Source organism: Drosophila erecta, unplaced genomic scaffold (assembly GCF_003286155.1).
Source record: "Drosophila erecta strain 14021-0224.00,06,07 unplaced genomic scaffold, DereRS2 tig00000000-arrow-pilon, whole genome shotgun sequence".
Taxonomy (NCBI): Eukaryota; Metazoa; Arthropoda; class Insecta; order Diptera; family Drosophilidae; genus Drosophila; species Drosophila erecta.
The window spans coordinates 287269-311907 of record NW_020825194.1 but is presented as its reverse complement, the minus strand read 5'-3'; the positions used below and the strand labels follow the sequence as shown (position 1 = coordinate 311907).

Below are 24639 nucleotides of genomic sequence, written 5' to 3'. Positions count from 1 at the left end.
CAGTAGGTTACCAAATGTGTGTGGATGACAGTGAATGTGCGTGCTCCCTGATATTTAGTATTCAAATCTGAAGATGATATTTTCAAAGTTTAAGTAGTTATGCGGAGGCCCGAGGTATCTTTACGACTCAGAGACAGCAAATGACATCAATTAGCCAGGCGAGAACAAAGCCGGGCCTTGGGCCATGACATGTAACTGGCCGGTACAGGCGAAGACAGGGCCAAAATTGTGCCAAGGCTTGGCAGTCAGTTGGGTTTCGAATATGATTGATGGGGAGTGAAAGGGATGGACTCGATAGGGGGGAAGCGTTTGCATAGTTGATGTTGCATTTTCACGCCAAGTGCGATTAGTTGTTAACGCCGACTGCAATTAGTCTAGTGCCAAGGCAAAAGCCGGCGGCATTAATTGCCAATGAAGGCACTTAAAGGGCAATTTAGCGTGGACCTTCACTGCCGCTCTACTCCCCGTTTTTGACCGCGTAACTGGGACTTACCTTTGAACCCGAATCGTAGTCCCTAAGCGGATTATGCCTCACGAAAGGGCGCCGCAAAACTTTGCATAAATCACTGGAGGGCAACAGCATCAAAGCCGCATCAAACTTGGACTCTCAGCCCACCTTTCTTATCCTTGCCTGACCGCTCTAACTTCGACCTGAGGAGGATTACTTCAACTTTGCAGCTCTGAAAAAATTCAAGAAGTGGAGGATCAATATGTGTGTTCCCCATGGACTTGCAAAGAGGTTGACAATTCTGTTAAATCCTGGGAGATGAAAGCCGATTCTAGAGTTGCCTGCGCATATTATAGGATTTGGGATAGATAGGATATTAATTTCATAAGTTATGATTGAAGGCGTAGCATGGTCAATGACGTGAGCGCTAACCATATACTATTTAGATTTATGTTCTTAGTTTGTGGTATTTTTTCAGTTCATTTAGCTCTTGCACGGATATAAATATTTTTCGATTCGATTGCGTTTTAAGCGGCGCGTAGCTGCGAGCTTAATTGCTGCGCTCGACAAATTTATATGACAAAGAATTTTTCCTCTCCGGAAGTTTGTTATTAGCCGTTCGCATCCGGCTGCCACAGTCGCTGGATAGATTCAATGACCCAGCACAGTGGCTAGCAAAGTGCCGAGTGTACCCCACTGTTTGCGCATCTTATCCGCGCAGGCGTCTATGGTGCGTATACGTAACGTGTTGTATTTCGGGGAAATATCATCCTCGTGTGTGTTTGCCCATCTGCGAATGCCCGGGGTCGCCTGCTCCTTGGAAAACACTTTTCGTTGTGCATCCACTTTGCATGTCCGCCCGTCCTGACAGTTGATTGCCTGTCAGCGGTGGGCTGCCGGATTGGCGGACCAAACTGACCCACATAAGAGTGGTGCGATGGTGTTGGTGTGGATTCGAGAGTGTGGGAGCGAAGAAGCTTTTGTGAATGATGTGACCACCACACACACGCTAGCCCCAATCTCTGCACTCGTTTTCCTATCAATTGTAATGCGTTTTTAATGGCAACGTCTTATCTGTTCGTGTCATCGGCACGGGGCTATTAAACATATTCATAATGCGGCCCTGCCTCCCAGGCAATTGGCTTTGTTTCGTTACGTTGATTCGAACGGCTTGATATGCAAACATTTGGACAAGAGCCATTGTGTTGGACCTTTATCATTCATAATGTTTGACTGTCATGCAGCCGGACCCGCAGCGCTTTTGAGTTGGGTCCACTGCCCACCGATTTTCTATGATTGGCACTTTGCTGGCATGGCCTTTCATTTGGCACTCGCATTCCTTAAATAGTCCTGTGCCTGTAAATGTTATCTATGCCGGGATTAGGGCACTTCGTACAAGTGTTTATGGGAGTCAATCGAAGGCATAAGTGGTACAGTGGAAATGATTTAAGTGGGATTCACTTAGCGTTCTCCCCGAGAAGCCCCCAACAGGATGATGCTCACATATCAAAGCTTGTGGTAAATCGATACCAAACAAGCTTTGAAAATCAGTTTGATTTAAATAGAAAACTTTTTTAAATGTGGATGCAGGTTTTTAGAGAATTGTGCCACAAACATTTAGAGGTATGCCACTTGAAAATCCGATTAGGATTAGTTGAGCTATGGAGTTTAGAACTTCAGCCTTGGCGCATTTCCTAATGTTTTTGAATTCCACAACATAACAACATCAAAAAAATTACAAAAAAATTAAATTTACAAAATTTTTTAAATTTGAATGCAACTTTTTAGAGAATTGTGCCAGAAACATTTAGAGGTATGCCACTTGAAAATCCGATTAAGATAAGTTGAGTTATGGAGTTTAGAGCTTCAGCCTTGGCGCATTTCCTAATGTTTTTGAATTCCACAACATAACAACATCAAAAAAATGAAAAAAAAATTAAATTTAAAAATTTTTTTAAATTTGAATGCAACTTTTTAGAGAATTGTGCCACAAACATTTAGAGGTATGCCACTTGAAAATCCGATTAGGATTAGTTGAGCTATGGAGTTTAGAACTTCAGCCTTGGCGCATTTCCTAATGTTTTTGAATTCCCCAACATAACAACATCAAAAAAATTACAAAAAAATTAAATTAAAAAAAATTTTTTAAATTTGAATGCAACTTTTTAGAGAATTTTGCCAGAAACATTTAGAGGTATGCCACTTCAAAATCCGATTAATATAAGTTGAGTTATGGAGTTTAGAACTTCAGCCTTGGCGCATTTCCTAATGTTTTTGAATTCCACAACATAACAACATCAAAAAAATTACAAAAAAATTAAATTAAAAATTTTTTTTAAATTTGAATGCAACTTTTTAGAGAATTGTGCCAGAAACATTTAGAGGTATGCCACTTCAAAATCCGATTAATATAAGTTGAGTTATGGAGTTTAGAACTTCAGCCTTGGCGCATTTCCTAATGTTTTTGAATTCCACAACATAACAACATCAAAAAAATTATAAAAAAATTAAATTTAAAAAATTTTTTAACTTTGAATGCAATTTTTTAGAGAATTGTGCCAGAAACATTTAGAGGTATGCCACTTCAAAATCCGATTAATATAAGTTGAGTTATGGAGTTTAGAACTTCAGCCTTGGTACATTTCTTAATGTTTTTGAATTTCTACAACAACTTAACATCAAAAAAATTACAATAAAATTAAATTAAAAATTTTTTTTTAATTTGAATGCAACTTTTTAGAGAATTTTTCCAGAAACATTTAGAGGTATGCCACTTGAAAATCCGATTAAGATTAGTTGAGTTATGAAGTTTAGAACTTCAGCCTTGGCGCATTTCCTAATGCTTTTGAATTCCCCAACATAACAACATCAAAAAAATTACAAAAAAATTAAATTTAAAAAATTTTTTAAATTTGAATGCAGATTTTTAGAGAATTGTGCCAGAAACATCTAGAGGTATGCCACTTGAAAATCCGATCAAGATAAGTTGAGTTATGGAGTTTAGAACTTCAGCCTTGGTACATTTCTTAATGTTTTTGAGTTTCTAAAACATCTTAACATCAAAAAAATTACAAAAAAATTAAATTTAAAAAATTTTTTAAATTTGAATGCAACTTTTTAGGGAATTTTTCCAGAAACATTTAGAGGTATGCCACTTCAAAATCCGATTAAGATAAGTTGAGTTATGGAGTATAGAACTTCAGCCTTGGGACCTTTTAATTTTTTTGAATTTCGACTAATAATACATCAGAAAAATTACAAAAAAAAATAGTTTGATAATGGCAGTCATGTTTATTTGCGACTGGCAGTGATGTGGAAAATAATCACAATTAACGACGTATAAGAACCCAATATGCAAACCCAAAGTTCTGGGCGTTTTGGACAAGTTCAAGACCGTTTGGGCGGAATCATATCTGGCAAGCCCGGTCCAGCGAACCCAGTAGAGGGATTCCGCCTTCCGGTCGACAGCAGGAGTTACTGACAGCCCGTCATCCTGGCGCGGAGCAAACTCAATGCCCAAAATCCCGACTGCCAATTTTTCCGTGTTGAATAATTCAAATACATACACACACAGAGCGCAAACGCACACCACTGTCCAAGGGCCGAAGTTTTCCGAGCACGAGCTTTCGCTCCCGTTACACAAGAAAGTTTTCCAACTGCAGGAGAGAGTGTGGGAGTGGGGAGTGGGGAGTGCGTGTGTGTGCTGCTTTTCCTGTTTGTGAATGTATGTTGCTCCAATTTCGCCGCAACTTCGGCTCGCGTTTTCCCGTTTCCCGACTGAGAAGGTTCGGAGCGCGCTCGCCGGGTCAGCGTGTTCAATACGCAAGGTTCAGTTGAGCGCGCCGGACGTTTGACTCGTGGTCCGTTCGTCGAGATACCGTTACAGCAGCAGCGTCGTGCGTGCGTAGTAGTAACCGACCACATACACACACACGCAGAGTTCGTGGCGTGTAGTAAAACTCATTAAACAGCAACTTATTCAATACTATTTCACGCACGCGGGCAACGGCGGTGGAAAAACGCGCGCTTAACAGAGGTCCTCGAAAGCGAGTCGAACGGCATTTTCGCCATCGCCGCGGGCGGACTCTGAAAATTATTGCACAAAAGCAAACGAAGCGCGGCGATAAAAGTTAAATGTCGCGGTAAATTGCCTCGTTCGCCCGATCAATACCAAGACGGCAAGAAAAGGCACAGAAAAACGTCAGTCAATTAAAACGTTCTTATGGAATACACACATATTATTTTTCAAGGCGAAAGCATATCTACACTGGGTAAACAAGCACCATCAAGTGTGGTAGAGCCCAGTGCACGTGTCCCTGTGCGAAATGTGTGTGTCAAGCGAATTGTAATTTATTAAGCCCAGACAACGCTGCGTATACACAACGCAATTCCTTCAACGACTCATTCATTTATGTGTGCCTTCACTCCCGTTCCTTTTTTACTGTCCCATATACAGACAAAATTTTTGTTGCTAAATGCGTTCGCTCACGCCCCCTCACACACACAAGGGCAGATATATCCACCCCTCCACCGCTCCCTCGCATAGAGACAAATGGGCACATGGCTCTGGAGCAGACGCACACACTTAAGGTTCAACAGCCCGACGATTGCTTGGGAAGGATGACGGAGCGGGCAGAAAGAAGCGGGGAGCGGGGAGCGGGGAGCAGGGAGCAGGGATGAAGCAGCCATTATGTTCGACAACGCTAACCCACGTAGCCTGGCCCGCGTTGCGTATACGCCGCGTGGCTTGCTGCCAGTTGCCAAACTCTCGTCTCGGGACTTTTGGAGCTTTCATCTTTTGTCTGCAAAAGTGGCAGAATGTAATTTTTGGCATTTACTTGCCGCCCTTGGTCTTAGCACGTCTGCAGAGTGAGCCCACCGCCACCAGTCCTACACCCACACACGACGCCTTGCCCAGTTTATATTGCCGAAGCAGCCGCGCGGGAAATGAAACTGGAACTGCTGGCATTGCCCTTATCTACACTGAGAGAAACTCCCACCTCAAAACCCTATTAAAAATTGATTCTACCTTTTCCCTCATAAACGGGATCATGTTTTAAATCTCTCCGTGGCACTAAATTTCGAATAAAGGCATTACACTTCACGGCATTACACTTTTCGGCGTTGTCTGCAGTTTAGTGGAGGAGCTTTTGTTTGGAGCTGTTGGGTTCCGTTTTAATTTAGTATGTCTGAAATTAATGAAATTTTCGCAGGGCCAGACGAAATTATTTTTCCCTTGCTCGCGGCGTAAAGTGAAATTCGCGATGCCCGTTTGGCTGGCACTCTGGGCGCTGGAATTTAGTAGGGGGTGTGGCGACCGCACTTAAATATACATTTAAATCAATCGAGTAGATATTTAAAACTGTTTTGGCAAGCGGCGGGCGCAGATGGAGTGCCGTGCTTCGAAATTCGCCATTGTCGGAGCAGCGTGAAAGGCAAACATGAATGTTTCGCTTGGCAACAAAAAAGCTGCCTAAACGGCACCGCACACACACACACCCACACACACTGGCACGAGGGTCAGGGGTCAGGGGTCAGAGGGCCCACTTATAGATATAGTTATCATGGCTCTTGTGTGCTTAGAAAATGGAAAGCGGATAAGGCCATGAGCGAGGGAAACAAAACGAATTCATGATACAAACGGAACAAAGCCTTAGTACGTGTGAGGGAGCAACAAAATACGTATCAAATTATAGCCTAAGTAGCAGTTACGAAACCACCGAACCACGAGCACGGAAAAGCATACAGCGAACTAGGTTTACGGAGAGCACAACTCGAATCGAACCCAGTCAAACCCAGCTATCGATTAAAGAACAACTCAGCATATCCCTGCGGCTGTCCACGCAAATTGGACCAACGATTCCATATCCTTACTGGAAGCGAAACAAGCAAAGTGGCTGCAACTAAGTTAATGTGTGATAGCGCCACCACGGGATGTTTCCTGACCAGAAGCAACCATCGCAAGGTGAGTGTGTCCACTATGAATGTGGCGTGTGGCTTATTTGTGAGTAGCATTCCAAGTTATATGGGCTTTACATTACGAACCTGCTTAAGACTGTTAATAAATAATACAATATAATTTTAATCTCGCAAGAAAGATTAAGTGTTATGCCCAAAGACTTCCACTTCCATCCATTCCGCTTAAGATGAGGAGTGCCTCAATTTTCATGTGTGTTTCACTTTGATATATTGATCTATGTGGATCGACATGCAAATAACGCCTCTTGCACGTCCAGTAGTTGCTACTATTGGCCGGCTGAATTTCTGTGCGCATTTTATTTTCCCATTAAAAATTCCCACTCCCACTTATGTCAAAATGTATTTTTTTGCCGAAAAGCACAGTCTTCTTGCTTGTGTGCGTGCATTTATGCGGACGAATGAATAAATAAATACGCGTTAAGCAAATAATATTGCATATTTGATGGATGCTTGCGGCAGAGGCCAACGAACCCACTCGAATCAGTTAGTTCAAGGGACGCCAGGAAGAAACAAAAACCACGGATAAATAAGCGAACTTTGAACTTGTGTTGATGGGTCGGGGCAACCCGGCCGTTGCCCCGGGGCTATCCGCCAGCCCCTGGGAACCCACTTAAACTCATAATCGCTTTTGTTTATTTACACACGCATACATTCGGGCGGCCACAGATTGCAACTTTCAACTACTTTGGCCGACGGCGAAGGGTGCTTGAAATATTGAAATAAAATTCTATCAAGTGTGCAGTCCTTGGAGCGGGTGCTAAAAATATTTGCATAGATAATGGCGGGCACGAAACTGTTTGCGCACTTCTTCCGTTTGGCTGGGTAATTAATTTTTGGGGAACTTAAAGCAAAGTACTGGGAACTCCTGAAATCGCTTTAACAGACGTAACGCCAAACTAGCACTGTGGGATTGTAAACTATTTTCATAACCCTTCCTAAGTTGATAACACAAGTCATAGGAAATCAGTTAAATCAGCTCTTCTCTCTCGGAAGATCCGGTCGGCCCACTGTCCTCTCGCACTTTTTCCCACTTAAATCCGTGTCCTGGTTTCCTGAGTGACAGGAGCGCACGGAGCGAGTGAAAGGTTTGTCCTGCCTCCCTTGTCACTCAGCTTTTCTGGCTGGAATTACACACGCTTCAGCCAGCAGCGCGACACTTCTGAATGTACGGAAGCTTAAGGCCCTCGAAGCCATGATATCCCGATATCCTGATCCTGGCACTCGGCTTAGCTGTAAGTGAGTGGGTGAGCGTCCTGGATATAATTGCATAATGCGGAGCTGGGGACGCGTTGCCGCCATCTTAATATGCTCCATTGTTTGCGAGCTTGCACATTTAAATTCAATCAATACATCACGTATACGCCGGGTGTGCTGTGCCCACTCCCATTCCCTCTCCCATTCCCATTCTCAGTTCCGCTCCATGACCCTCAGCCGTCTCCTGGGCTGTCGGAGTCACCGCCACAATGCGGCTTGTGTCACTTGTGCTGTCCTCGTGGTTGTTGCCTTGTTGTTTGCCTTAATTTGCGGTTATCTCGACTGGCGCCCCTGCACCAGCCAAATCCAAATCCAAAGCAATCCAATCTGATTGGAGTCAAGCCACAGCTCCTGCCGCCGCCACTGGGGGGAATGTGAATGTGCCCCATTCTCCGTTCTTGTGCCACATATTTTGACATTAGCGCAGCTGCAACTGACAACTATTATTAACATGGGAGCGGAACGCTGTGCATTTGGCATTTAATTGTAATTGCTGTCAGTGGGTTCGGTGAATTCCGGACGATAGCCGGGTGACTGGTAATTGGCATGGAGGCGCTGCCTGGGAATTTTAGTGCGGATTTAAATTTATAATTATTCGGTCTTTGTTTTGGGCTCAGTTGGAATTTGGTTTCGGTATTCGTTCGGTTTGGTCGCTGTGCTTCGTAATGTAATTTCCCGGAATAGTTTAGTCCAAGGAAATGGTTTTGTGTGCAGAACGTTATGAATGCCAAACAAATGTACGAATGTAAATTAAAGCCTACGGAGCAGAAATCCTTCGTTCACTTGCTGACCGGAACACAATTTGTTTACGAGAACAATTTATGCCACGAACAGTTTACAAAAGTACTGTGGTGAATTTTCGGAAAATTACTTCTCGTGAATTTAACAGTGATGTTGTGTGGAAATTTAGCGGCGAAGTTGGGGCACGAAAAGGCCTTCTAAATCGTTTGGGTGAAACCAATTTTCCGGGGGGGTTGCCTTATTTTGGCTTTCCCTGTGCTGTGCACGTAATTCCATCAGTTTGAGCACCAGAGGACAAATAACATGACTAGCTGTTTCGTATCGAGTTATTAATTACTCGGCGTTGGCAAAACAAAATCAATTTCGTCAATTCAAGTATAGCCAAGGCAATAATTCTCATTTTGGCCTGGGCAATCTGAGCATCGTCTGCATGAATTGACAAAGGGATCGAGGCGAGCACATCAAGCCAAATCACACGCTCTGTCAATCAATCAATGCGTCGGCCAATCCATCACCCGATGGCAGATGGAGGGCGGGGGTCAAACAGATGGCAGATACAAGAACTACCGAGCGGCAGTTCGACCCCGGAAAACACATTCTGTTCCTGCCGGAATCGCACTAGGGCTCAGTCATTACAATTATGGCTAGTCAATTATTAACCTGGCCGGGAAATGACGCACTGCCACCGCCACCGCCATCGCCACCGCTATCGGAGAAGCAGAACCCTCCGGCGTGATTAGTCCTAGCCCCGTCGAGTACACTGAGGGAAAACTTAAGGATCCTCAGAAGAACCTTGTCTTGTAAGGCAGTACCTGTGCCTCTGAGTTGCTTCTAGTTCACCATCTCTAGGGCTTTCCTATCAGAGGGATAGGTTCCGACAGCTAATGGCGTCTGCGCTGGCATAATTACAATTTTAGTCAGTTTCCGTTTTCGGGTGTTTATTTTTTATTTGGCTGTAGAGGCACTAAAATGGTTTTATTGATTTGTGTTGTCACGCAACTTCCTCTAATGGCTCCTGCCTCTCCCTCGCTCCTCCGCCACAGGTCCAGTCCAAATTAGTTTTCCCCCAACAGAAACTGCCAGCCAGAAGATTCATCCATAATTAAAAAAGCCTGCCAAAGTCAGTTCTCAATATGTGATGTCTTGAGGATTTTCAATTAGTTGTCGTCACCCAGCGGGAAGCCGAATGAAGTCGAATAAAGTGGGTGGTGGCTTCCGTAGGCTCGCTGCTTAGTCAGCAACATCAACGACATAATGAAGTTGAAATGAGTTTAAACCGGCAGCCCCAGAGGGTTCAGTCTTCGTTCTGCCATGAGTCACATGTGCGCCAGACTTTCACCAAAGACGCTTAGTGTAAACCCGCCCTGGTAATTTGCATTTGCGGCAGCAGAACTCCTCGGCTTTGGAGGGCAATTTCCCACTTCCCCTAACTTATTGGATTTGCAGGCTAATAAGGTATGCACTTACTAATTAAGTGCGCGCCTCGTAAATAACTTATGACCGCAAACTGAGGAAAACGCCTCCAGCTATCCAGCCAAATATAGCAGAAGGAAACGAATGGTTTCACACATCACAGCTTTAATAAGTTACCGAAAGAAAGATCAATCAACGAGATAGCTACTGGCATGTGCAACTAATGAAGTGGATTAAAGGTTACGCATAGATACAACCTACTCCTATGAACTTCCTTTCAATAATACTTCTGTTGGGTGGCAAAGGGTCGTGGGCCACTTATTTTCCGCTGACATCCTCGGACGGAGGGTGTTTTCGTGGCTTTGGCACCTCATGTGTCCATTTAGAGCCCGCTCTTCTTTTTCTTCTTCAGCTCCCCTGCACGCGATGCACACCATCTATATTTATTGTTTTAGTGCAGCAGTCGGGCTTGTTGTTAGCAAACAGCTCCAACACGGTGGAGCCATCAACAATGCTCCGCCTACTTGTGCTGTGTGACGCCTGGCCTTTTTATGCCCTTTTATTGAATACAGTTGTTCGGCCAAGACCACGCCCACTCTCCTTTTCCTCCCCTTTTCAAAAGGCTGCACACAAGTGGTCATTTTCAAAACAAGAGGAGTTCACAAAGTGAAATTTTTGTGCCTCGCGGTTGAGCGTTAATGGTGGCTCGGTATTTGCCTTGAATTATTTATTTGCTCGTGCATTTGCGGTTGCTGAACTGCAAGCAAACACCAAAATTCCATTATAGTAAACACACTTTAATAGTTTAATGCCAGTTGCCCAAAAGACACTCGATTGAAGGGGAGATGCCGCCAAATAGGCTAAAGTTTTGCACGGTATGGCGAAATTCCGATTTTTGACGAACATAATAATGCCCATTTGACTAACAGCAAATGGACGGCTCAGATTCGAGGGCCAAAACTTTACCCTAACGACATCTGCTCTTGTTGCAAGTTTTGCGAAGTTATCCCGTAGCAACAAGAATCAGGCAGAACGGAGTGAGGAGACAGTCACCGACACATGTCAAAGTTTCGCAATTTCAAAGATTCTTCATTCGCAATTTTTTGTCCGCTACGAAGATGGTTTTCAGCACCCACGGAGCCGCGCAGTGCGCCACTTAAGATGTTGCCGCTGCGAGGCAAGTGCAACATTGCAGCTGACCGCTCTTGTGCTTCGTATTAATCCACTAATAACTTCCCTTAGCTTGCGGCAGCCACTTCATTTTAAAGCAATTTCGTGGCCGACCCCCACACGACCCATGTTTCACATTGTTGCTCTGGCCTCCGGGCTGTTCCTCCTCCGGCGGGGGAAGTGGAGGGCAGGGCCATTTTTCCCATCAAGCTCTGACCGTGTGACATCATCGGCGAACGTCACGTGTCGGCTACGGTCGTCCCGCAGATGGACTGGAATCTTGATGACCTGGAGTTTTGCATGACGCTGCAACCCACCGATTGAAATGGCGATGACAGAAATTACAGAGAATGGCGAATTCATGTTGCATACTTTCTGGAGTGAGCGTGGGATAGGAGGTCTTAGAGATTGGCAGAACTAGAGGTCGTTAAAATTACGTCAGCATTTCAATTTTGTAACAAGTTTTGTTGGTCACTGGGAGTAAGGCAACCGAATAAGTATTAATGCTTCAAGGCATTTGTGTTAGACTTGAAGCAAAAATTTCCTAATTAAACAACTTGGACGAATATTTGAAATTCCAAGTGTGAAAAAGTTCAGCACTCAGCTTTATGCCAAGGAACCGTTTACAGAACTGAACTGCGCCAAATTAGCCTAATTTATGCAAAGCGAACTCTTTAAGTCAAGCTAAAGTGCAGCCGGAACTGCAGAAGCTGCAGCAGCTGGCCCAACAATTAGCTTGGATTATGCAGCAGCGTGAAGCTCTTGATATTTGCATTTAGCGAGCATGACTATGGAAAATACATTTCCCCTTTTTCCTGCAGGAGAATGGAAGATCAGTTCCTGATGTCACCGCAAGCCCGGGTCGGGCCCCGCCCGGACCGCTGCCCGCCAACCAGCTGTCTTCGATGGGCAACCAGCAACACCATGGCAACCAGCAACACCATGGAAACCAGCAGCAACATCATGGCAATCAGCACGGCAACCATCGAGGTCAGAGCGGAAGTTTGTCGAACGCCGCCGGGGTCAAGGACCCGGTGATGCTCCAGGGCGATTTCCGGAAAGTCAGCGGCATCAGCTCAGAGATCTTTCGGCAGATAGAGGCCGTCGAGAATGACCACGACCCCAACACGGCGGCGGCCTTGGAGGCGGTGGAGCGACGCGGTGAGATGATCGTGCGCGTCCTGGAGCCGCGTTGCATGGGCAGCAAGCAGGCGGTGGACGCCGCCCACAAGCTGATGAACAAGGCGGACGCACGGCACACCGTGCAGCTGGTGGAAATAGTCAAGCGGCCGGGTCAGACGCTGGGCTTGTACATCCGCGAGGGAAACGGGGCCGATCGCACCGATGGCGTGTTCATCTCCCGGATTGCACTGGAGTCGGCTGTCTACAACAGCGGCTGCTTGCGGGTGGGTTAATGCGAAAACACATATTCGGGACATCAAAATAACGCCGTATACTTTCAGGTGGGCGATGAAATCCTTGCGGTAAATCTGGTGGACGTGACACACATGTCCCTAGACGATGTCGTCATTATTATGTCAATTCCGCGCCGCTTGGTGCTGGCGATACGTCAGCGGCGAGGCAATAGAGGCACAGGATCTCCTGGACCGCCGACGCTCTCTCGGCCAGAACAGAAGCCCCCACCGGTTGTTGTTATTAAGCGAGACTTGCGGGACGAGGATCTGGACGAGACGGACCGAATGCCGAGGCCGCGCTCATCACGTGACAGACGTACAGGTAGTTTGAAATGGGCGCCATGTTCACCCATCTAATCGCTTGCTTCTCTTCTATTTCTTTCAGGAGATGGTCGCGAAATGACGGAATCTCGTTCTCGGCTAGGCCTGGGTCTCAATAATTACAGTCCGCAGTCCGAGCAGTTGGATATGTACTACAATACCCGCGGCGGAGGTGGAGCCATGGGCGAGCCGCCCAACTGGGGCTATAAACCACCACCGCCACCGTCTTCGGTGATTACGGAGCAGCCCACAAAAGCACATGCTTTTGCGCCTTCGCATGCTTACTACCAAAATGCCGGCACTCTTGAAAGCTTGGCGGAGAAGGTACATGCATTCTATCCTGGACAGCCTGGTGCTCCGCCCGTGGGTCCCTCGCGAAGAATGTCCACGGGCACTGGGAACGTGGGCCTCGCTCAACAACATGCCAGATTTCCGCGATCTGGCTCAGATCAGCATTTACCTCGCGTAGAATATTCGGATTATTCCAATTCCCTGGGACGCCATTCCCTTCTACGATCAAGTTTAAAACCTGGAACGGCCGGTGGAGCTCCAATGCAGGTAGGAGTGGGAGGCACTCTTGGCCGATACGGGCGCTATGACCAACAGAGAGCCGGTGTATCCAAGTACGGCCCTCCATCTGGAGGAGCTCAATCGCTGACCCGGCGTTCCAGACCAAATTTGGACTATTCCAGCGATACGGAAGCCACAATTGGGCCCAGGCCAAGTTACTACTACTATAACAGACCTGCCATCGGCAGTATGTCAAGGGGATCAGGTGGAGCAGGCGGAGGAGTTGGCGCAGCTTCAACGGCTGCCTTGCTGGCCGGAGCTGCGGATCTCAATAAATTTAACTCATTGCCCCGAGAGCGCCCTGGGACGAGATTGCAGGGCATCCGCTCCAGAATGGGAGATCGCTTGGTGGACGAGAATGACGGAAATACCTCGGCACCCGAGTTCGATGCACGGAGGGGAAGGGATTTACGTCAGCGAATTACCGCCAGTCCGTCGATATTTACGGCGGATGAATACCGCGCCTGGCTCAGGAGGGCACCTAGCAGTTCTGCCATTGCGGAACAAATGCGAATGACGCGGGACATGTTTGCCCAGCCACGGGCTCAGCGATTTTCATGTAGCGCTGAGAACATCCACGATGCACTGAGAAATGTGAGTATATCTAATGCCGATGAAAGCCTAACTATTGGATAACGTCGTTTTAATTTCGTTTAGACGGAAAGCATCTACTCCAGTAGAACCCATATCCTTGGCACGGGCACTCTCGATCGGAACATGGGTCTTACACGACCAATTTCTGCACTACCCGTGCGCTCCATGTCCTCGCAGCACATTGGAGGAGCGGGCTCCATTCGATCGCCTAGCATACGACGCATGCGACAGTTACTGGAGCTTTCCGCAGGTCCCGCCAGCCCGAGCGGCAGCATCTTGAGCACCGGTGGCCACCAGAGTCCGGCACCAACACCAAGTGCCACCTTACCACGCCCACACCGCCAGATCGACATAAACCCGGCGGAGTTTGCCAAGTACAAGCTGGATAAGCCCATCGTGGATATTGGAGGGATCTCCGGCATGTTGTGGATTCATTTGCTAGCAGGTCGCGGCCTTAGAACAGCTCCAGAGGGAGCAGCAGGCGCGGCGCCACAGGGCCAAACCAGAGATCTTTACTGCGTAATCGAGTGCGATCGCGTGCACAAAGCACGGACAGTGGTGCGATCGGGTGACCTGCAGTTCGACTGGGACGAGTCGTTTGAGCTTGACTTGGTTGGCAACAAACAGTTAGATGTACTAGTCTACTCGTGGGATCCGCAGCACAGACACAAGCTGTGCTACCGAGGCGCAATTTCGTTGTCGTCAATCCTCCGTCAGTCTCCACTTCATCAGCTGGCCTTAAAGGTTGAACCAAGGGGGACGATATACATTCGCATGCGGCACACGGATCCACTGGCTCTTTACAAGAGGAGGGGCCTTCCGAGCCTGAGAGCAGGTTACCCTACGCTCTTCGGCGCTGATTTGGAAACGGTGGTAAATCGGGAGTCCAAAAATGCTCCCGGAAGTGCACCCGTTCCCATCGTATTGAGGCGCTGTGTGGAGGAGGTGGAGCGCCGTGGTCTTGATATAATCGGGTTGTACCGACTGTGTGGCTCGGCTACCAAGAAGCGTTTGCTACGCGAGGCCTTCGAGCGCAATAGCCGTGCAGTGGAATTGACCCCGGAACATGTTCCTGACATCAACGTCATCACCGGCGTCCTCAAGGATTACCTCAGGGAACTGCCCGAGCCGCTGTTCACGCGCTGTCTTTTCCAGATGACGGTCGATGCCTTAGGTAAGCACCTTCAATTTCAAGACGATTTTTTCAAACACCAATTGTACTGTTTCCATCCAAAATCAGCTGTCTGCCTACCAGATGACCCGGAGGGCAATGCGAAACTGATGCTTAGCATACTCGACTGCCTGCCGCGGGCAAACAGGGTAAGATCGGCCGTTTCTTAACTTAAAAATTACATACATGAACTGTAATTTGTACTCCAATTGCGTAACTCTACAGGCCACCCTGGTATTCCTTCTGGATCACCTCTCGCTGGTCGTTTCAAACTCGGAGCGGAACAAGATGTCCGCCCAGGCGTTGGCCACCGTGATGGGCCCACCGCTGATGCTGCATTCGGCGAGTGCGCAGCCGGGAGCTGACATCGATCACGCTCAGCCGATCGCGGTGCTTAAGTATCTGCTGCAGATCTGGCCGCAGCCGCAGGCGCAGCATCAGCAGATGGCGCAGCACATGGGCGGCGCTGCGGGGGCGATGATGGGCGGCTTGGTCACCGCCGGGAGCATGAGCAATATGGCGGGTGTTGCTTCAGGTAACGTACTCCCAGCGTCCGATTTCCCACCCAGAGCTACCAGAAAAAACCAGACCCCAACACACAAGAACACACCCTCCGATTATTGCCACCACACTTGCAAGAGTTTGATTCCTTCTTTCGTTCCTGCTTTGGATGCATCGCTGCATCAGCAGCAGTTCCAAGTCCAAAACCGTGCCACCCACTCGCTCTTCAATATAAAGTGCGTCACAAAACCGTTCTTACTGTTAGCTGTTATGCAACCCACTCACAGACACAAGTACACACTGTCCCAATCACCCAGACACACCGGTTGCCACTTCCAGTCTTAACTCATATATAATTAAGAACCAAAGCCAGTTACAATTTTGGTTCTGCTTTTGAGTGCCAATAAAGTCGGTGCGGTGCTCACTGTGCATAATTGGAAGAACGTTTAGACTTAATTGATATATTTCAAATATGGAAGCAATCAGGTGGTAACCGCAGACCTCTCTCACCTCACCCCTCAGCCCACAGCCCTCAGCCACTGAAAACACCTCAAAGCGCGTCCACATTAATATTGATTAATACAGAGTCCTATGTAGACAGGTCGGCGCGGCGAGTCAACAGGGCAGCGTGGAAGCAAAGTCAGTGCGTTGCCAGCGGACAGACAGCAACTTCTACTGCAGCAGCAGGCGCAGCTCATGGCGGCGGGCAATCTTCTGCGCTCGTCCACTTCGGTAACCAACATACTCTCCCAAGGCCATCCTCAGCTCTCAGCCACAGCCAACAATCATCTGTATCAATCAGTAGTGGGTCAGTTAGCTCAATCGCATCGAGCCTTGCAACAAGCGGTGCAACAGGTAAACAAACAGAATCCACACAACACAGCAACCAACCACAACACAGCAGCCGAAGGCGCGACCAATGGTTACAACACGTGACATACTCTTCCAGAAACACTTGCATACACACATATCATCCACCATTGACCCACACCGCACTCCTAACATCCATATTTCACTGTGATGGGGCAAAAGAGGGGGCATTTTTGTAATATGTTCTTCCTTCCAAGTCGCTATCAATTTTCAATTTATTATTTGTTCAAAAGAAGATATTTTCGGTGCAGTAACTATACAGAAAACAAGAGAGGAGGCTATACTCAATATTTGGTCAATACCCGAGTATATGTGGCATACCGACTTAATTGACAAATATTAAAATGAACTGAAATTAAAATGTCGAAAGTGTGGGTGGGCCAGCTTTTGGGCGGTTTGTGGGCCTTGTCAAAATATTTATGGCATACCGATAAATTTCAAAAATCTCAAAACATTTTTCAAATGTTGGTTTTACAGTTATTACTGTACGGTTGACGGCTAACTATTTGGAGTTCCTTACAACATTATTTTAAAATACTTCCTTGAGAGACTGACAACGTTCATATGGGACATATCGTTCATACAGTTTTTTTCCAGAAAAAGGTTAAACATGGCAATTGCATTTTTATCATTCATTTAACACTAACCTACCAACACGATCACAGAAACACGAACTCAAAAACATTTTCTTCCTTCTTTTCCTGTTGACCGTTCTGCAAAAGATGATAATTTCAAAAATATTTGTCTAATGAACTATTCAATATGAAGCATTATCTGTTATTAGTTTATTCTTTGCTTTTTACGGAAATAATATACTACAATATATATATATATTATAAAAGTAAAGTCAACAATAATTTGCTGTGATCCTTGATCGATAGACGTTGTAATTGTGATACATAAATGTATACGTACATTCATAATCTATACATCAGTATGAGATAATGATGGTAATGATGTTGATGGTGTAAACGGCGTGCAAAGCATGATTGGCCCACTACTGGTAACAAATAAACATACTCGTAACGACAGTTGTTCCCGTACATATGTATTCCACTCCCATTCAATATGTAAATCATACAGCTTTGTATGCCCACACATACCAAATGAAAGACACATCTTATGAAAGCTTCATTTACCTCGAGTGCCACTGCCATTGTAAAAACTTCATCAATCATACCCAACTTGCGTTTCATTGGAATTGCTTACACACCCGTCCCAGGAATAGATCAGCTCCTCTTGTTGGTTCAAGCCCACAACCCGCATCCCCGACACCTTGTCGCATTATTTTCCCAGAATTGAAAAGCACAGCTTAAATAGAGTAGAACATCTCAAAGTCGGAGGGGAACAGTTCTAGCATTTAATTTTTCTCTGAAGTTCAGTTGAATCCTAATCACACTCCTTTAGTTGAAACGTTCGTTTGTGGCAAAAGTATTGACTTTTTATTATTCTATCACCTTAAATCCACAGCCCAGTAAAACCGCTCTTACTCACCGCACACCGTTTGACTTAAATGCCACTAAAGACACATTTATTTAATTTAAATTACCATATTATTGTCCTTTATTTGAAGTCAATTTCGCATAGTGTTGTTTCTTTGCATGCCTGAAATACAACTCACGCTTTAGCACAAGCCAATCACTTTCCAATGCCCACGTACTCACCCGAATCCCAATAATAACATGTAATTGGTTAACGAATTGGCCGTCACCTGTATGAGAATCGCACCGCGCACGCAGTGAAATTGTATTTTGTCTATGTGCTCGTCTATGTGTCACTCAATTACCCACTTGAAAACAACCATCAACACTACAACACAAAGTCCTGAACTGACTCAAAATTTTAAATTCTTTCTGCACCACCCAAAACCAAGAACTAGCACGTATTGACTCCCTTGAAGCTTCTTCAGCCTTAATTGACTTCCAGCCAACATTTAACCAACTTTGCGGGATTTTCCCTGCTCTCCTTTCTCTTCGTTATTCTCTTGCAGCCCTATCAATTGGGGGGCTCAGCGGGCTCAGCAATTCCCGACCCATCGCCACTGCCACTTCCAGGCACACCCTCCCCCGGCAGTAGCTCTGCATCGACGGGCTCGGGCTCCGGATCGGGTAAAAGTAAGTAACTGAAATGCTCTTACGCCTAAGTCGGAAAAGATTACGTGGCTAATGCGCTTGTAATTTTCTGTAGGCACGGATACCATCAAGCGCGGTGCTTCGCCTGTTTCCGTTAAGCAAGTCAAGATCGTCGACCAGCCATCCAGTCCATATTCCATTGTGATGAAGAAGCCGCCGCTGCAGAAAGATGCGCCCGTAGAAATCACCACACCCACCACGCAGGCGGATGCAGAGTCGACCTTGGGAAGCAAGGAAAGCAATGGAACATCATCTCGAAGGGGAAATGGGGACTTTTATGATACGCATAAGGCGCAGGCCAGGAGTTTGGTGAACGAGGAATCCAGCTACAGCTCCAAGTACACTGCCTTGGAAACTAAGAAGATCGGCCTTGGCAACAGTAGCTACACGCCCAGCAAGGCGAGTGCCAGTGGCCTTTCTGCCGGCGAGGACTACAAGGCGATGCGAAACAAGTCGAGCGCCACATCCAGCTCAAGCTCATCGCAGGCAACCGTTTTGAGTGCTGGCTCTACGGCCACATCAGCCCCGACCACTTCTTCGGACGATTCGGATGATCTGGTCTCCTACAAGTCATCGGCGTCCACAAATGCCTTGCTGGCCCAATCGCAAGCCATGACCACCAGTCAGCTGATGTCCAAGTATCTCAAGCGGGAGCCACGGGTACAGTTTACGCCGATCAAGTCACCGGAATCGCCCTCGCCACCGGGTAGCGGTGATGGTCTGCCCAAGGGTACTTACCAACTGGTTACGCCTAACTCGGGACCGTCGAGCAAACCGGGTGCTACGACTGGAGCTATAAGCAAGTACACCACCGGCTCAGTGGATTCATCTATTAGTGCGAACAGCCAGAAGTTGTCATCGCCCTCTCGATTGTGCAACAGCAAGGATAGCAGCAGCAGGACTGGAACGGGCAGTAGTGCGACAGCCGGAACCTCTTTGGTTTCCACCGGTCGGCGTTTGTTTGACAGCCTCGCCTCTTCATCATCCTCGGAAACGGAGACGAAGACGTACGTAGGTGGCACCACTGCGGCCAGTGGGGCCATCACCATCACCACCACCACGTACACCAACGACACCAAGAACTCCGGCAGCAGTAGCAGTAAGTCGGGAATAGGAGGGGGGTCTGGAACTGGGTTGGGAGCGGTTTCGGGAGCAAGCTCCGAGACTCGAAGCTTCGGCAGTACGCTATTCGGCAGTAGTGGCTTAGGTAATGGCAATGGCAGTAGCCACAATCACTCTAACGCCAGTCCAAGTCCCTTCACCACCACCAACGGCAACGGTAACCACAATACCATGCATCTGTATGGCACCTTGCCCAAGAACGGAACCTCCACGGGGGCAGCTCTGTTTGGCGGGTCGGCCAACAGTTCCTCGTACCACTCTTCCGCGAGTGGAAGTGGAGCCGGAACCGCCAGCAGTAGTGGGGTCAGCTCCATGACGGGCTCCACAAATAGCTACGACTTCTACACGAGCACAAGCTCCAGTGTGAGCAGTTCGCGGCCCTTCGCCAACGGTGGCAACAACTATCACACACTGGGAACCTACAGGGCTCAGTACGCCGCCACTAATCCCTTCCTGGACGCCTTCGACGAAAAGCCGGGCAGCAACGGGGGTAGTACCCACGGGGAGGAGAAGCTAGACAAGGGCGCGGACAAGGGCCACCACAGAGCGGCCGTAATGGCCTTTCAGTCGTCAGGAGACTCGAAGAACGGTAGCGATGAGTACGATGACATCAAGTGAGGTAGGAAAAGGGCTATAAATGCGGTTAGGAGAAAAGAATATAGATACAACTACGATTATACGCGTGCGACTGGTGAGAGTAAAGAGATCTAAAAGCTCGTCTTCCTGGTTTAACTTTCCTTAGTTCATCAAATACTTTCGGGCAACGAAAACGATCAAGAGTTAAATGCGTGCTCTGGTGTAAACTTTTTATTTCCTACGAATTTGATCGGAAGGCATCAAAACATTCATTCCCTTTCTCCATTGCGTTGCGCGCGTATAATCGTAGTTACGTAACAAAAACCAATGCCACACAATGCTGAAAGTGTTCTTTTGAAGTATTTACAGTTTACAAATTTACAAAGTACGAACGATAGTTGCATATAAACCCCTATGAGAACCCTCTAACTTTAGAGTCTAAAGCAAGCATAATCTGCATACATAAAATTAAATAGTCGCCGAGCTCTGTGTATGTGTTTATAAATACTTGTGAAAGCTTATCCCTGGTAGCGTTTAAAGGGTCGAAGCGCTTGACCGTGGTTTGCCGTTTAGCTAACATAAATCCATAAATCCGAATTCAATAACATTTACGAACAGTATTTTTTAATGAACTATAACATAAATTAAAGTCAACAGCGTATACAATAAATTACATTTAAAAATACGAATAGAAGAACTTACCCAAAAGGTTGAACACGCATTTAATTTTTAAAAATAATCCTATATCGACTTACACCCCTCTAGTAGACACGATTCGTTACTGATATATTTTTGCATACTCCCTTTTCGCAGTGGAAACTGCATATAAGGAAAGCTCTTATAATCTACCCACACAATATCTTTTGTGAGCGTTTCTATGTGACCAACTCTCTTATCTGGAAAAGCAATGTACACGACTATGACAACCTGTCTAATTAACTACTCGACGACTTTTGGAGCAACACATTTGCCTACAATGTTTCCCAATGCCTCTTTTATAAAACCTAAGTGTGCATATGTGATCAAGTAACGATCGAACTCCCGATTAGGATTTCACATAGCAGACACCACTCGCAAACCGCAAACTGACATGCAAAATACAAATACATGAATTTATTAACGAATCAATGTGCTTAGTTTTTGTATGAAACAAAGTCTGATATATACACTAATATACAACGGTACAGTATAATATTTCTAAACATTTAATCATAATTATACAAGCGATGGAAAAAATATGTAATGTTAATATATATTACTAAATAGCAAGTTAAGAACGCTTTGCGATTAAGAAGTTTACAGCAGGTATGTTTTCAAAGCTTTTTAAAACGTATTAACGACCAACTGTGCTTAACCCCAATTGTATAGGAAATTACACTTATAACGATCTCAATTTTATAAAAACTTAAAATTCATAATACTTTCGAATACATATGTTGCGGAACTGTAAATACCCAAAAAGGAATTTACCGATCTCGTAGTCAAGTAATCAGTAAATGAGGCTGGTTATAGTCATAGGCTTTGGCGAACATCCTACACCCCTTATTATTTAAATAGAGTTAGACAAGATCATTTTAAGAAACATACGAGACAAAAATAGGAAAAACTAAAATACCAAATAAGCACTGAGGTACAGAAAGATTTATGTTAGCTAACAAAAATGAAAAATCATTCGTCTTCATGCAAGTACAACTTTCTCCAGCGACTCAATAAAATCAATTAAAGTAAAAAGCCTCACTTATTACATTACAGTTCATTCAGTCATTTCCATAACTAATCGATATTATATAACCCAAAACTATAATCAATGTTGTGGATTATTTGATTTGAACAATTAGTACGGCTTATAGAGATCGATTGGGAACCCCAAACACAATAAGATTTTAAATAGTAAAATATTCGGTTAATTGTTGCCAGATTTATTTTATAAGAATGGATAGCATTTAAAGTGTTAAACATGATTACCAAACCAAAGAGTTTAAAACCACAATATAGGCAACCATATAGTTGAGCAAATTGATTTTTATATAGTGAATTGTTAATTATTGCATATAGCACGTAGAATTTTTAACAAAAGTCAAAGTTCAGGCGGATGAGTTATTTTGAGGTGGTCGCGACTCGCTTGCCGCCATCACTGCCCAACTTTATTGATTTTACGATTTTAACTTCATACATAACCAAGGAACATCAATGTTACTAAAGCTGTCGCCTTCGTTTTAAACACAAGTAAGACCCTAGTACCCCCATTAGCTCTGCAATCCGGTTTTTAATTGGTTTATCCCGAAAGCTTTAATCGTTGAACGACCAGAATTACGCGGTTACAAATTCTATAAATATTCCCTATATACCATATAATAGTAGCGGAGTTGGTGGAAGATGTCATGGCAACACTTCGGTTTATTTGCGAGTTGTTGTGGCTTCATAGTCGTAGTTAGTTAGCTCTAGATGTAAAACACGGCGGAGATTCGAGCGTTGTCAGTTGGTGGTGGAAGAAGGAGGTGGAGGCGGAGGTGGAGGTGGAGGTGGAGGTGGAGGTGGAGGTGGAGGTGGAGGTGGAGGTGGAGGTGGAGGTGGAGGTGGAGGTGGAGGCGGAGGTGGAGGCGGCGACTGCAGTGGCATCGGTTTGTGGTTTGCCGCTTGGAGCTGCTTTTCTGAGCCCGATCTTGTTCGATATCTATTTGTACTTGTACTTAGAACTCGTAAGCATACACTATGGAATATATATCACTGTGTCATATCGTACATTTAAAGCAAATAACGAAAACAGATTGGAGCTGGAAGCAGGAGAGCAGAAGAGCAGAAGAGGAAATTGTTAACGCAAAGTATTCATGTATCGAAGTATGTATACAACCCTAAATTAATAGCAGTCGGCATCAACTACATAATATAATAGATGAATACCAAACAAAACAAAAACTCGATTGGCGGGAAACCAAGTACTACAAATTGTACATGCATTTAACCTAGAATAGCTACAACTAACTAAACACTAATTATCTGATACTGAAAACCAATCCAACTTTTAGCTGGCAAACGAAAATGGCAAATGAATTGATAAATATGCTAACACATTAGACATTAAATTAGTTAACAGTGAATTAACAGAAACGAACTAATTTATTAAAATGTATTGCACAATATCGAACACTTAACATATTAGAGAAAGTAACTAAGCCTACTACAGGTAATATGCATACGAATAGAATCGGACACATAGGCAAAGGTGGCAGGATGCAGATTCAGATTATGTTCAAGCCTAATCTCCAAGTGTAATCGACCGATTCCACGGCGTTACTTTCGGGTAGTGAGATGGTGATCTGTTGTACTACGATTTGGATAATTTGGATAATGCATACGCCTAGTTATGTGTAAAGAATAAGTGTGTTTATGTATGCATTAAATGTGCCTATACTTTTGTTTAATTTAAAGACAAAAACCCTTCCGCCGCACCCTTGTATACTTTATTTTCGCCCACTTTGAGAACCCTTTGACGCTTTATGGGGATTTTTATTATGGTTTATCGAGCGGTTTGTAAGGAGTGCAATTAAGGAAAAGATTTCTTCAGTCGAACTTAATAAGTAAATGGAGACCAAATGCTCAGGGCTTTAGCAAGTTATAGTAGGCGTAATATACAAAAAAAAAGAAATCAAGGGGAGACCCACCTAAAAACTAAGTGCAACACATCATGAGCATACTCCATCAAACGTTAAGGCGATGCATTTTAGTTGAATCTTTAGATCTGTCATCACCAGCATAAGCTGCAGGTAAAACTCAACAATAGCAACAGCAGCCACAACAAGAACAATCCAACAAACAAATTTACAAAATCCACGCAATCAATTTGTTGAAAAGACTGAAAACCATATAAAACAAAAGGAAGACAAAACCAAAGTGAACCAAGAACATACAACTCCCTTTGCATAGAGATCGACATGAAACCAAAAATATTCATACACTAGTATTTTGAAGAAGATCCCCAGTATAAAAAGTCTCAGAGTTTTCCTTGTTTATGCGGTCAATTGAAATGTTTTGGTGTATTATTTTTCCAGCGCGTCATTGAACTTTATCGAAGTAACTTAACAAATCTTAAAGTAATAGTAAAATATTAGCAAAAACAATACAAATATTACCACCAGCAGTTTGCTACCTACTTAATATGCAAGTTTAATATAAAAATTTAATAAGAAATAGTCTAACAAATAGTTCAAAACTTTACGAAATGAGAAAAGTTTTCATCATGTAGAGAATAAAACCATGCCGGATAGATCTATAGCAAAAGTATCACACTCCTCCCAGGTCGTTGTGCAAAATTATAACTAATTATATTTAATACATCAAACCGTTTTTAAAACCCACCATTAA

General features: G+C 45.1%; 1 protein-coding gene across 13 annotated transcripts in view; it reads left to right on the top strand.

Annotated features, from left to right (window-relative positions):
• LOC6554571 (rho GTPase-activating protein 100F) overlaps positions 1-22769 on the top strand; it is a 33787-nt gene extending 11018 nt beyond the window's left edge. The window contains exons 1-11 of one of the 13 annotated variants that reach the window (XM_026976190.1): positions 4258-4648; positions 6100-6413; positions 11827-12411; positions 12469-12742; positions 12806-13905; positions 13969-15079; positions 15146-15225; positions 15302-15611; positions 16179-16432; positions 18438-18561; positions 18635-22769. In XM_026976190.1, coding sequence (XP_026831991.1) covers positions 6360-6413; positions 11827-12411; positions 12469-12742; positions 12806-13905; positions 13969-15079; positions 15146-15225; positions 15302-15611; positions 16179-16432; positions 18438-18561; positions 18635-20319 — 5577 coding nt within the window. In that variant the 5' untranslated portion in view covers positions 4258-4648; positions 6100-6359 and the 3' untranslated portion in view covers positions 20320-22769. Of the gene's footprint in view, positions 1-4257; positions 4720-6031; positions 6414-11826; positions 12412-12468; positions 12743-12805; positions 13906-13968; positions 15080-15145; positions 15226-15301; positions 15612-16174; positions 16847-18437; positions 18562-18634 lie in introns of those variants that run through there. The other 12 variants (XM_026976189.1, XM_001980999.3, XM_026976191.1 and 9 more) reach the window with 12 other exon arrangements.
• Positions 22770-24639: the final 1870 nt, after the last annotated feature.